The following is a 14,523-nucleotide window of genomic DNA, read 5'->3' as shown; positions in this document are numbered from 1 at the left end:
TATAATTAGCTAATTAAAATACAAAGTGCACTGTGATCACTCTTTGATGAGCTTAAGAACAGGGTGCTATAAACTACTGGGGCATGTCTAAGTGGCTGAGTGAAGGAAGGCTAATCCGGAGGAAGTGATGTGTAAACTGAGGCATAGGAAGGAGGATGAAGGAGAGAGAAAACAGCATATGTAAAGGCCAAGAGTTGAGCAGCATGTCAAGTCCTTCAAAAGAGTGGAGCTTAGCATACCAGGAATGGGGTATAAGCAAGGAGCATGCTGACAAATAAGTGGAGATATAAGATCATGAAGGGCTTTCCAGGGTACACGAAATTTAGACTATTGTAGAAAAATAAAAGTATACCAGAATCATTTGCAAATTAACATTTTAGAAAGACTCTCCAGAGGAAAAGTGGAAAATATATTGAAAGATCAAAGTAGAAGCAGAAATGTAGTTCAGAGCTGCTGAAGTAATTTAGGAAGCCTGAACTAGTGCACTAGAAATGCTGAAATAGAGAAGTGGGTAGATCTGGAGATATACTTAGAAGGCAGAACCTACACAACTTGAAATGGTATGAAAAGGAGAGAAGAATCAAGGATGATTCCTGGAAAACTGATTGGATGATGGTGCCAACCACAGTGAGGAGTAGTGGCAGCTGTTGAGAGATGGTAGGTTCAGTGTAATATATTGTGACTTTGAAATACCTGAGGGATAGCCAAGAAAAGATATGTTTTTGGACCTAGTGACTGAGATCCGGGTTGGTGACAAAGATTTCGCCTATTCTCTAGGAAATGAGAGAGAATCTGAGAATAAAAAGGACCACAGGACTTTTCAGGCAAAATTAAAGATGGATGCCATGAATTTTGAGAATATCAGAGTAATTTTTTCTAGCTTTGCCTAGAGAATAGGTGCACATGTATAAAAAGGGAGGTAATTGGATTATTCACAACTAGGCTTTTTCCACATGGCTGTAACAGTTAAAAAAACAAAATAGAGATGAAAAAGAGGATAACAGCATAAGAATGGATAAAATGAGCTGAAATGGGAAATAGAATCAATAAAGAAACTAGAGAAATCTTTTAGGTCAAATAAGAGATTTAGAGTAGAATGGGGAGTAGAATTAGAACTAAAAATTTCAGACTTAATGAGAAAGAACCAGGATGATCCCAGGAGGCCTAAGGAGTTGGACTGGAATGGATATATATGGCAACCAGTATTATGTAAAGAAAAGCATTTTATATCTAATACACTAAATTAAAAAGCAAACACCTAGAACAAGACAAAGATACTAATTTTTATTACTTCTTTTTGACATAGTACTAGAAGGCCTAGCCAGAGCTTCCTTTCTCATCCTATCAAGTAATCCAGAATAGCCAAAACAATCTTGAAAAAGAAAAACAAAGTTGTGGGGCAACTGGCTGGCTCAGTCAGAGGAGCATGTGACTCTTAATCTGGGGGTTGTGAGTTTGAGCCCCACACTGAGGGCAGACATTACTTAAATAAATAAAATAAAACTTTAAAAAGAAAAGCAAACTGGAGGTCTCACAGTTCCTGATTTCAAATTTTACTACAAAGCTACAATAATAAAAAACCAGTGTCATAATGGCATAAAGACAAAAATATAGACCAATGGAATAGAAAGTCTAAACCTTCACACATATGCTCAAATTATTTTTGATCATTTTTGACCATTGAATGGTCGGAAGACATTTCAACAAATGATGCTGAGAAAACAGACTATCCACATGCAAAAAAATGAAGTTGGACCCTTACCTCAGGCCATATACAAGAACTAACTCAAAATGGGTCAAAGATGTAAATATATGACCTAAAATTATAAAACTCTGAAAGAAACCATAGGGAAAAAGCTTCAAAAAAAAAAAAAAAAAAAAAAGCTTCAATACATTGAATTTGGCAGTGATTTCTTGCATATGATACCAAAAGTACTAGGCAACAAAAGATAAAATAAGTAAGGTGGACTTCATCAAAACTCTTGTGCATCAAAGGACACTAACAAAAGAAAGACAATTCACAGGATGGAAGAAAATATTTGCAAATCAACTATCTGACAAGGGACTGACATCTAAAATATTTAAAGAATTCCTACAACTTACCAACAAAAATACAAACAACTCAATTTAAAAATGGGCAAAAGACATAAAGGAGATAGACAAATGGTCGATAATCGCATGAAAAGACGTTCAAAATCACCGGGAAATGCATATTAAAACTACAAAGAGATACCACTTCACACTCATTAGGACCTAATTATCACAAATACAGAAAATAACAAGTGTTGGTAAAGATGTGAAGAAATTAGAACACTTGTTCCTGGATGATGGTAATGTATAATGGTGTAGCCACTGTGGAAAACAGTATGGTGATCCCTCAAAACATTCAACAAAGAATTACCATGTGACTGAGCAATTCTACTTCTGGGTAGATGCTCAAAAGTGAAAGCAAGGACTCAAAGAAACATTTGTTACCTAAATTCTTAGGAAGATTAACCACAATGGACAAAAGGGGAAAGCAATCCAAGTGTTCATAGATGGATATTTGGATAAACAGAATGTGGTATATACATATAACACATTATCTAGTTTTAAAAAGCAAGGAGATTCTGACACATACTAACAGCATGGATGATCCTTGAAAATATTAAGTGAAATAAGTCAGTCACAAAAGGACAAATATAAAATTCCACTTACATGAAACACTTAGAATAGTCAAATTCATGAAGGCAGAAAGTAGAATGATGATTGCCAGAAGCTGGCAGGATGGAGGAATGAGGAATTAGGTAACAATTCAGAGTTTTAGTTGGGGAAGAAGAAAAAGTTCTAGATATGAATAGTGGTGATGACTAAACAATGTGAATGTACTAGGTGCCACAGAACTACACACTTAAAAATAGTTAAAATGGTAAATTTTACGTTTTGTATATTTTGGTACAACAAAAACAAAAAACAAAAAATATAAAGGTAAATATTAATATCCTTATATTTGGCAATGGTTTCTTAGGTATGACACCAAAAGCACAACCAACAAAACTAAAAATAGGGATGCCTAGATGGCTCAGTGGTTGAGCATCTGCCTTCTGCTCAGGGCATGATCCTGGGATCCGGGATGGAATCCTGTATCCTGTGTGGAGCCTGCTTCTCCCTCTGCCTGTGTCTGCCTCTCTCTCTCTCTCTGTGTCTCTCATGAATAAATAAATAAATCTTTTAAAAAGCAGATAAACTGAACTTAAATCAGGATTAGAGTGCACTTTGCAGCAAAGTGCACTATCAAAAAGTGAAAAGAACCCACAGAAAGGGAGAAAATAACTGCAAATCATGTGTCTGACGATGGTCTACTAACCAGAATATAAAAAGAACTCTCACATCTTAACAAAAAGAAAAACTCATTTTAAAAAGTGGTGAAAGACTAGAATAGATATTTCTCCAAAGGAGATACAGACTTTGTTAAAAAGTACATGAAAAGGGGGGATCCCTTGGTGGCTCAGCAGTTTAGCGCCTGCCTTTGGCCCAGGGTGCGATCCTGGAGTTCCAGGATCGAGTCCCGCATCGGGCTCCCGGCATGGAGCCTGCTTCTCCCTCCTCCTGTGTCTCTGCCTCTCTCTCTCTCTCTATCATAAATAAATAAATAAATAAATAAATAAATAAATAAATAAATAAATACATAAATAAAGAAATCTTTTTTAAAAAAGTACATGAAAAGTTACCAACACCACTAGTTTTTAGGGAAATGCAAATCAAAATCAAGCAAGATGTGCTATAACTTTGCCTCCACTACTATGGCTATTAGAAAAGAAAATAAGTATTGGCAAAGCAGGGGAGAAATTAGAACCCTATGCGTTGCTGGTGGGAATGTAAAATGATGTGATTCCTATGGAAATAGTTTGGACATTCCTCAAAAACATCAAATTACCATACAACCCTGAATTTCTACTCTTAGGTGCAGAACCAAAAGAAGCAAACACAAGCATTCAAACAAAAACACACATACATAAATTGTTCATAGCAATAACTCACAACTGCCAAAAAATGGAAATAACCCAACTGTCCATCAACTGATGAAATGATAACACGTGGTATATCTATATACCGGATTAAAAAAATGAAGTACTGTTACATGCTACATGGATAAACCTTGAAAAACATCATGCTAAGTGAAAGAAGCCACTGATTATTACTGGTTATATGAAATATCCAGGATAGGCAAATCCATTGAAAAGAAAGCAGATTAGTTGTTGCTAAGGTCTGTGATGAGGAGGACATGAGGGAGACTCTCAGTAAGGACCAGGTTCCTTGGGATACCTGGGTGGCTCAGTGGTGAAGCGTCTGCCTTCAGGTCAGGGCGTGATTCCAGAGTCCCAGGATCAAGTCCCACATGGGATCCCTGCACCAAGTCTGCTCCTCCCTCTGTTTATGTCCCTGCCTCTCTCTCTCAGTGTCTCTCATGAATAAATAAAAATATTTTTTTAAAAAAGGACCAGGTTCCTTTTGGGGTGATGAAAATGTGAAACAAAGTGATAGTCACACAACACTGTTAAGTGTATGAATGCCAATGAACTGTATATTTTAAAGTGGTTAATATGGTGAGTTTTATGTTGTATGAATTTTATCTCAATTTTTTGTAAAAAGCTCCCTTTTCATCACTCTTACCTGACAGTTAATATCAGCTTTATATCGTAGCAAGACTGTAACTAGTTCTTTATGTCCTCGATCACACGCCCAATGGAGTAGAGTTCTACCCTGAAAAAAGAAATGAATGTTATTCCTGTTATGAGGCCAAGTAAAACATACTTATTTTTTGGTTGAGAATTGTGTATATATTTTTTTTTTCATTTGAGTAAACTGACGCACAATGTTACATTAGTTTCAGGTGTACAACATAGTGATTCAACTTCTCTATACATTATGCTGTGCTCACAAGTGTAGCTGCCATCTGTCACCATGCAATGCTATTACATATCACTGACTATATATCTTATGCTGTGCCTTTTACTCCTTTGATTTATTCATTCCACAACTAAAAGTCTATCTCCCATTCCCCTTCACCCATTTTTCCCATATCCTCAACCCCCTTCCCTCTGACAACCATCAGTTTTTTTGTGTATTTATAGATCTTATTCTGCTTTTTGTTTATTCATGTTTCACTTTTTAGATTCCACATATGAGTGAAATCCTATGGTATTTGTCTTTATCAGTCTGATTTCACTTAGCATAATACCTTCTAGATCCATCCATTTTGTCTTGCCAAACGGCAAGATCTTATCTTTTTTTAAAGGAGTGTAATATTTGCATGCTCATGCATGTTTGTGTGTACACATATAGATATATCACACCTCCATTACCCATTATCTATCCATGGACACTTAGGCTACTTCCATATCTTGGCTACTGTATGTAATTCTGCAATAGACATGGGGGTGCATTTACCTTTTCAAATTAGTGTTTTTGTTTTCTTTGGCTAAGTACTCAGCAGTGAAATTATTGGGTCATACAGTATTTTTTTTGATCATATAGTTTTTTTTTTTTCTTTTGAGGAACCTCCATACTGTTTTCCACAGTCACTGCACCAATTCACATTCCCACCAAAAATGCCGGAGGGTTCCTTTTTCTCCACATCCTCAACAACACTTATTATTTATTGTGTTTTTTATTTTAACCATTCTGACAAATGTAAGATAATATCTCACTGTGGTTTTAGATCTACATGTTGTGATGGTTATTGATGTTGAGCATCTTTTCAATTGTCTATTAGCCATCTACATGTCTGGGAAAATGTCTATTCAGGTCCTCTGCCCACTTTTTAATTTGGTTATTTTTTTGGTGTTGAGGCATATGAACTCTTTATATATTTTGGATATTAACCCCTCATTGGATATATCACTTGGAAATATCTTTTCCCATTCAGTAGGTTGCCTTTTTGTTTTGCTGATGGTTTCCTTCACTGTGCAAAAGCTTCTTATTTTGATACATTCTCAAAAGTTTATTTTTGCTTTTGTTTCCCTCACCTTAGGATACTTATCTAGAAAAATGTTGCTATGGCCTAAGTCAGAGAAATTACTACCTGTGTTCTCTTCTAGGATTTTTATGGCTTCAGGTCTCACAGGCTTTAATCCATTTTGAGTTTATTTTTGCAGATGGTGTGAGGTAGTGGTCCACTTTTTTTTTTCTTTCACTTTTATTCTTTTACATGTAGCTGTCTACTTTTCTTAGCACCATTTCTTGAAGAAACTATCTTTTCCCTATTGTATATCTTTGCTTTTGTCACAGATTGACCATATGAGCATGGGTTTATATTTGGGCTCTCTATTCCATTCATCTATGTGTCTATTTTGTGCAAATACCATACCATTTTGATGACTACAGTTTTGTAGTGTTATCTTGAACCCTGGAATTAGGATATCTGCAGCTTTTTCTTTCTCAAGATTGCTTTAGCTATTCAGGCTCTTTTGTGGTTCCACCCAAATTTTAGGATTATTTTTTTCTCATTCTGTGAAAAATATTGTTGGTATTCTGATAGGGATTGCACTGACTCTGTAGCTTGCTCTGGGTAGTAAACACTTTAACAATATTGGTTCTTTCAATCCACGAGCAGGGAATATCCATTTGTTTGTGTTGTCTTTAATTTCTTTCATCAATGTTTTATAGTTTTTAGAGTATAGGTCTTTATCCTCACAGATAAGTTTATTCCTAGGTATTTTATTACTTTTGGTGCAATTGTACATGAATTTTTTTCTTAATTTCTTTTTTTTTGTTATTAGTGTATAGAAAATGCTGATTTCTGAGTATTAATTTTGTATCTTACAACTTCACTGAATTCGTTTATCAGTTCTAGTAGCTTTCTGGTGGAGCCTTTAGGGTTTTCTCTGTATAGTATCAAGTCATCTGCAAATAGGGACACTTTAACCTCTTCCTTACCAGTATGGATGGATGCCTTTATTTCTTTTTATTTCTTTTTTTTTTTTAAGATTTTACTTATTTATTCATGAGAAACACAGAGACAGAGAGAGGCAGAGACACAGGCAGGGGGAGAAGCAGGCTCCATGCAGGGAGCTGATGTGGGACTCGATCCCAGAATTCCAAGATCACGCCCTGGGCTGAAGGCAGAGCTAAACCACTGAGCCACCCAGGGATCCCCTATTTCTTTTTCTTGTATAATTGCTATAGCTAGGATTTCCAGTACTATATTGAATAAAGTGGTAACAGTGGACATCCTTGTCCAGCTCTCAGTTTTTCACCATTGAGTATGGTGTTAATTGTAGGTCTTTCATATGTGGCCTTTATTATGTTGAGGTATTTTCCCTCTAAACCCATTTTGTTGAGTTCCTATCATGAACAGATGTCAAATTTTGTCAAATGCTTTTTCTGCATCTATTAAGATGATCATATGATTTTCATCCTTCATTTTATTGATGTAGTGTATCACATTGATTTGTGAATACTGAACCATCCTTGCAGTCTCAGAATAAATCTCAGAGTATATCTCACTTGATTGTGGTAAATGATCCTTTCAATGTATTATGAATGTGGTTTAGTAATATTTTGTTGAGGATTTTTGCATCTATGTTTATCAGGGATATTGACTTGTAGTTTTCTTTTTTACTGGTGTCTTTGCCCAATTTTGGTATCAGGGTAATAATGGTCTCATAGAATGTATTTGAAAGCTTTCCTTCCTCTTCTATTTTTTAGAACAGTTTAAGGATAATAGGTATTGACTCTTCTTTAAATGTTTGATAGAATTCACCTGTGGATCCATCTGGTTCTAGACATTTATATTTTGGTAGTTTTTTGATTACCAATTCAATTTTGTTAATAGATTTTCAGATTTTCTATTTCTTCTTGATTTAGTTTTGGAAGGTTGTATGTTTCTAGGAATTTATCCATTTTTTCTAGGTTGTCCAAATTGTTGGCATATAATTTTTCACAGTAGTATCTTAAAATACTTTGTATTTCTATGGTGTCAGCTGTTACTTCTCCTTTGTTTCTGACTTTATTTGGGCCATTCCCCACCCGATGAGTATGATTAAAAGTTATCAATTTTGTTTATCTTTTCAAAGAACCTGCTTCTGATTTCATTGATTTTTTAAAACTTTTTAGTCTTTATGTCATTTCTTTAGCCTCTGTTCTTCATTATTTCCTTTCTTCTACTCACCTTGGCTTTGTTCTTCTTTTTCTAGTTCTTTTAAGTGTAAGGTTAGATTGTTTATTTGAGCTTTTTCTTGTTTCTTGAGGCAGGCCTGTATTGCTGTACACTTTCTTCTAAGAACTGCTTTCACTGCATTCCAAAGATTTTGGATCTTTGTGTTTTCATTTTTATTTGTCTCCATGTTTTTTATTTCTTCTTTGATTTCTTCACTGATCCACTGGTTGTTTAGCCTCCATAAGTTTGGGGGTTTTTTTCCAGTTTTTTTTTCTTGTAATCTATGTTTCAGACTGTTGTGATCAGAAAAAAACGCATGGTGAGATTTCATATTCTTAAATTAATTGAGACTTGTTTTGTGGCCTAACATGTGATCTATTCTGGATTATGTTCCATGAGCACTTCAAAAGAATGTGTATTCTGTTTCCTTTGAATGGAATGTTCAGTATATATGTGTAATATGCATCTAATATAATGTATCATTCAATGACATTGTTTCTTTATTAATTTTGTCTAAATTTATTCACTGATATAAATGGGGTGTTAAATCACCTATTACTTTATTACCATCACTTTCTCTCTTTATGTCCATTAATATTTAATTTATGTATTTAGGTGCTCCAATGTTGGGTGCAGAGATATTTACAATTCTTCTATCTTCCTGTTGGACTGATCCCTTTATCATTATGTAATGCTCTTCTTTGTATTAACAATCTTTGTTTTAAAGTCTATTTTGTCTGATTTAAGTATTGCTACCCCAGCCTCTTCCTTGTTTCCATTTGCATGGCAAATGTTTTTCCATCTCTTCACTTTTCAGTCTGTATGTGTCTTTAGATCCAAGGTGACTCTCTTGAAGGCAACATATAGATGGGTCTTTTTTTTTTTTTTTATCCATTCTGCCACCCCGTGTCTTTTGATTGCAGCATTTTGGTCATTCAAGTAATTATTAATAGGTATGTACTAAAAGATATAATGTTTTAAGAAAGAAAAGTAATATGTAAAACTGTAGGTTAATTATTTTAAGAATAGCTGATATAAAATGCTCTATGGGAAAGGCAGTAGACTTTTCTAAATCAATTGGAAATCCTGCATTCTATTTCTGGAATCCATTATGTACTAGCCCAATAACTTACTTCAGCCTGATCCATTTACTCACCCACAGAGTGAAAAAAAGGATAATACTAACAACAGTAACATCAACAGTATTTGTTGAATGAATGAACTATAAGATAATGCCCTGTTAATTTTAAAGAGCTTTATAAATGTAAAAAATAGTTTTCTTAATTTATTATGTTCACTTCTGGTGAAATAAATCTTACGAATCAAATGTGAGTACTTAAACTTAGGTAGAAATCACACTCAGTACATATGAATTAATTCATATTCCTTAAAATGTAAGAAAATTTAGTCAGTTTGAAACTAGGCATTGCCCATTAATATTCCAAGTTTACATTCTGAAACATTAAAAAAAAAACACTAATATAGTCTGCTTGTGTCTATCTTCAAATGCTGCACTTGCAAAACAAAATAGATGATTAACTGTTAGAAGACAAAGTACTAAATATGGAACATTTAACCACTGTTTACCACACAGTTACTATCAACATGTTAATTCTATTCTCCACTATCAGAAAATCTTGATTTAGTTAATTAAAGAAGCCTACTTGGTCCAAAGAATTTTTAAAAACCCAGAAGCTAAGGGCTTTTCTGAAGAAATGAGTGGTACATAGTTTAACCCTACTTTTTGAGGGTAGAAGTGATGTCATTTCTAAACAATGGAATGCTTTTCTGCATTAAGCTGAAATCCCTACTTTATGTCATTTTACAAAAGATTTAAGAAGATATAAGCTGGGACAAAGATGGTTTTAAAGTAAGCACTTTTTGAGAAAGCTTTTCTAAACCCAATTTATAGTTTTTATCTTTCAGACTCTCTTCACGCACCTAGTAGTTTGACTAATTAAACCAGATTTATTCTTGAAGCAAACAATAAAAAAAAAGATAACTTCTTCCCTACAAATTATTCTTTTTTTATTTGCTCAATTTATTTTTATTTACTTTGAATTTACACACACATAAAAATCAAAAATTTTTAAAATATGGGCAAATTCTTCACAATTTGTTACAGTAGCAAAACTATTTTGTTCAGAGCCCACTAAGAATTTCCTTTAAAGGAGACAGTTCTAAAAGCCAAGTAAACAATGCATTTGTTGAGTAGAGAAAAGAGTTTCCCATGTTAAAATTTCTGTAGCTCCAATGTGTATTGACCTGCTGTTACTAAGGCACAAATTCCAAAACCTTTCATATGGACAATCAGATATTGTAATAAGACTCTTGGGGAAAAATACCAATGTTTAAAATATTCTATGGTTCGATTTAACTGTTTCACAGCTTTTTACATTAAAAGAATCAGAATTTCAAAGTCTTTTTTTGTTCTAATTTTAAGTATATATTTTATGGCTATTAAGTTAAGCTATTAACAAGAATTACCATATAGTTAAAATGATATGTGATATACTTACATAGGGCACCTACCAAAGTACCTAATAGTTAAGTAAAAAAACCATAATATTAATATATCTAGTACTTTTACTTCAAAATGTATAGATAATTTCTACTTTTCAACCAGGTTCCTGATTTCTCCTTAGGTTTTAACCCAATAGGGTTATATCGACTAATGCTAAAATATAAATCCTTAGCTGTTGCAATGGGAAAGTAGACAAGCAACACATTTTACTGTTAATGGGAGTTATATTTTAAATTTCCCATATGTGGTGCCAAAAATTTACTTTAGGGGAAACACCTATGACTGGACCTCAATAGTGATTTCCACTTTAAACATATTTTCCAGAATGGTAGCATGAGTCTAGCAATGTTTTAAGGAGGATGATGTGCTCTCAGACATTTACACTACGCTTTTTAATACGTTTTTTGACCTGTGATGTAATTAATTTTTGTAACACATTATTTTAATGGTACACTAATTAACCTTGAATTAGAATGAATTCTGACAATGACTTTCTGTAGAAGTGCTGAAGATATCTACATTAAGACCACCTAATGATTAATGTTTTTATGCAGTATTAAAAAGCTCAAAACAAGAGCAAGATTAAACATACTTGTAAACAAGCAAAAATAAAACGAATTAGGCTTTGGAATCTTTGGTTTTAAAATGCTTTGTACTTAAATGAACAAAGACCAGCACAGCCAGGTGTCCAAATGTGATTTTTCTTTACTTCAAATTATAAAGTTCCTCTAAACATGCTCTAATTTAAGATTATTAATTCAAGTAATAACCAGTAATTTGCAAAGATTCTATCCTCATAAACATTCAGGACAATATCAGGAAGTAAACACCTTCTTTCTTCTCTGTTAACCATACACATACCTTGACCAATATAATGCAATTATTAAATTATTTTAGATACAGGATTTCATAATCTCTCCTCTAAAAGAAAAACCATGAATTAGGTACACATTAAAGCTATAGTTTCTTAAAGACTATCCAAATTCATAAAGTAGTTCACTGTTTTTTTATGTAATTGCTTTATTTTCTATGAATGATAAATCTCCTACAAATTACCAAGTTAAATGTATTTTTACTGCTACCACAAAAGCTGACAATTCCTTGTTTGTTTCTAGTTTAACAACTCTCCTGATAAAATATTCTACAAGTATTTAGGAGATTAGGGGGGAAAGCCATTATTAAAAGGAATCTTTGGCCACAAGGAGACTAAGAAGCACTATTTGGAGAGCTCTAAATAAATTCTGGAATTCATATACAGTAAAACACAGGGGGGTAAAAAAGAGTTCTCATCTGTTAACCAAGAGTGCAAATACTGTCCTACCTCAGACAGATGAATGACTCTTAAGTGCTTTGAAAGTGCAGGGTGGCAGCTAACCTAATAAGTGGTATTACTTTCATACCTTCTGAAAAGTAAAGAACAGGTCTTAATATTTTAAATGCTTCGTTGATATCCTTAGTTACTTGTCTTTATACCTGTAGAATTTTTTTAAACTAGATTTTCTCCTGATACCATACATTAAATGAAAAGAGAATGCATTATAAAATAAGTCTTGATGTTCTTATGGTATACTGAGAATAGATACAAAATGTACACCACAGGTACAGTGAACAAAAACATGGCAAATTTGATATTTTTAAATTTGTGAGAATTGTCATCTTGCCATTCTGTGCAAAGGACATACTGCAAACAGACTGACTTGAATTTCTCTCTGCAAAAAAACTGGGTTTCAAGTGACAACTGTGGTGGAGACTGACTTCAGCTACTGATAACCTTTCATGTCTCTGTCTCCTCTATCCCATCTGTATCTTCTACCCTCTGCTGCTTCTGTAGCAGCTGGCTACAGGGACAATTCCTTCACTTGCAAGCACCAGACACTACACAATGCCTCCTTACTTATACGTCCCTCTCAATAGTGAATCAACGATGTTGTCTCAAAAATTTAAAGACAAGATTAGGACCAGGAGGCAGTTCAAGGTGTCAAGATGTACTCTGCATGGAAGCCAGTGGCTCCCTGTAGGATAACTTATTTACCACCATTAAAAACAATACTACATACCAATATGTGTGAGACATATTTAAATCAGCAATTTTTTAATCTCTTTTACTGGCTAAGATCTAAGGTAAACAGAAGTGGTGTTGCTGAGTTATCAGGGAATTGAGAAGCATTTTAAATTTACTACTTTAAAAATAAATAAATTTACTACTTAAAAAAAAAATCTCTTCACAAGGAGTTACTAAGCCATAATGCTAGTGACTTAACAAATGAAGAAAGAAGCAAGGGAGATATTACTTTATCCTGTATAAAATAAGTAATAATAAGTTGCCATGAAAATAGCCCAGGTGTACATCACAAAACAATGGCTCATAATACATTCATATGATGGAATATTACTCAGCAATATAAAAAAAGAAAGAATTGATTTACACAACAAAATGAACGAATCTCAAAAACATTATGCTAAATGGAAGAAAACTTACACAGAAAGTACATATTATGATTCCATTTACATAAAGTTGTAGAACACACAAAACCAATCTACAGAAGAAAAATTATCAGAACAATGGTTATTTTTGTGGAATTAGAAGAATGAATCACCTGGGAAGGGGCATGATGGAGCTGTCTGGGGTGATAGTAATGTTCTATATCTTTCACTTACATAGGTATATTAATTGAATGTGCAGTTAAGATTTGTGCATTTCACTGTATGTAAATGCTATCTTAAAAAAAACCCTCCCCCCCAAAAAAAGCCCAAACTGGGGATCCCTGGGTGGCTTAGTGGGTTTAGCGCCTTCCTTCAGTACAGGGCATGAGCCTCGGGACTCGAATCCCACATTGGGCTCTCTGCATGGAGCCTGCTTCTCCCTCTGCTTCTCCCTTTGCCTGTGTCTCTGCCTCTCTCTGCCTCTCTCTCTCTCTCTGTCTCTCATGAATAAATAAATAAAATCTTAAAAAAAAAAAGCCCAAACTAATACTGACTTCTAGTTAATGATATGATGCTGAAGCATTTAGAAGGAAATGTGTGGTCTTCAAAATACTCTGAAATGCATCAAAAATAAGATAGATCGGTGGATGGACAGAAGGATGAATAGATATTGATAAAGAAAGCACAGTAAAATATTAGTGGTAGAAGTCAGGTAGTAGGGATATTCACTATAAAATTCTTTCAACTTTGCTGTATGCTTAAAATTTTTCATAGTAAAGTGCTGGGAAAAAATCAGATAAAAATATGCACACTCACATTCATAGCAACATTATTCATAATAGCCAAAGTATGAAAGCAACTCAAGTATCCAAAGACACATATCTGGATAAACAACATGTGGTATACACATACAATGCAGTATTATGTAGTTTCAAAAAGGAAGGAAATTCTGACATATGCAATAACACAGATGAACCTAAAGATGTTATGCTAAGTGGGAAAAGCCCACAAAGGATAAAAACTTGTGATTCCATTAACATGAGTGATGTAAAGTAAATGTAAAGTAGTTACATTTATGGAGATAGAAAGTAGAAAGGTAATTGTTGGGAGGTGGGGATGGGGGAAGGAATGGGGAGTTAAGTGCTTAATGAGTACAGACTTTTGGTTGTGGAAGATGAAAAAATTCTGTAGATGGATGGTGGTGATAGTTACACAACAATGTGAATATATTTAGTGCCACAGAACTATACATTTCAAAATGGTCAAAATGGTAAATTTTATGTTATGTATATTTCACCACAATAAAAAGTTAATAAAAAGAAAGTTGCCACAGCTCATTTAACCTACTTTTACTATTATCTGATTTTGTATTAAATCCAAGCTTCTGATTAAAGTTAGGGTGCTTTTGAAATGGTGCTGCCTGAATTAATGCAAA

The 14,523-nt window shown here is 33.9% G+C and overlaps 1 protein-coding gene across 14 annotated transcripts in view; it reads right to left on the bottom strand.

Moving 5' to 3' along the window:
• Window positions 1–14,523, bottom strand: part of ACBD6 (acyl-CoA binding domain containing 6) — a 207,755-nt gene that overhangs the window by 86,159 nt on the left and 107,073 nt on the right. For all 14 annotated transcript variants that reach the window (XR_013382137.1, XR_013382138.1, XR_013382139.1 and 11 more), the window contains exon 6: window positions 4,654–4,743. Coding sequence is in view for 10 of the 14 variants with exons in the window: in XM_077902077.1 (XP_077758203.1) it covers window positions 4,654–4,743 (90 nt within the window). In the remaining 4 variants the exon portion in view is untranslated. The remainder of the gene's footprint in view (window positions 1–4,653; window positions 4,744–14,523) is intronic.

The sequence above is a fragment of the Canis aureus genome, chromosome 6, assembly GCF_053574225.1.
Source record: "Canis aureus isolate CA01 chromosome 6, VMU_Caureus_v.1.0, whole genome shotgun sequence".
NCBI classification, from domain to species: domain Eukaryota; kingdom Metazoa; phylum Chordata; class Mammalia; order Carnivora; family Canidae; genus Canis; species Canis aureus.
The sequence above is the reverse complement of the archived record's forward strand: the minus strand, read 5'-3'. Positions and strand labels throughout refer to the sequence as shown.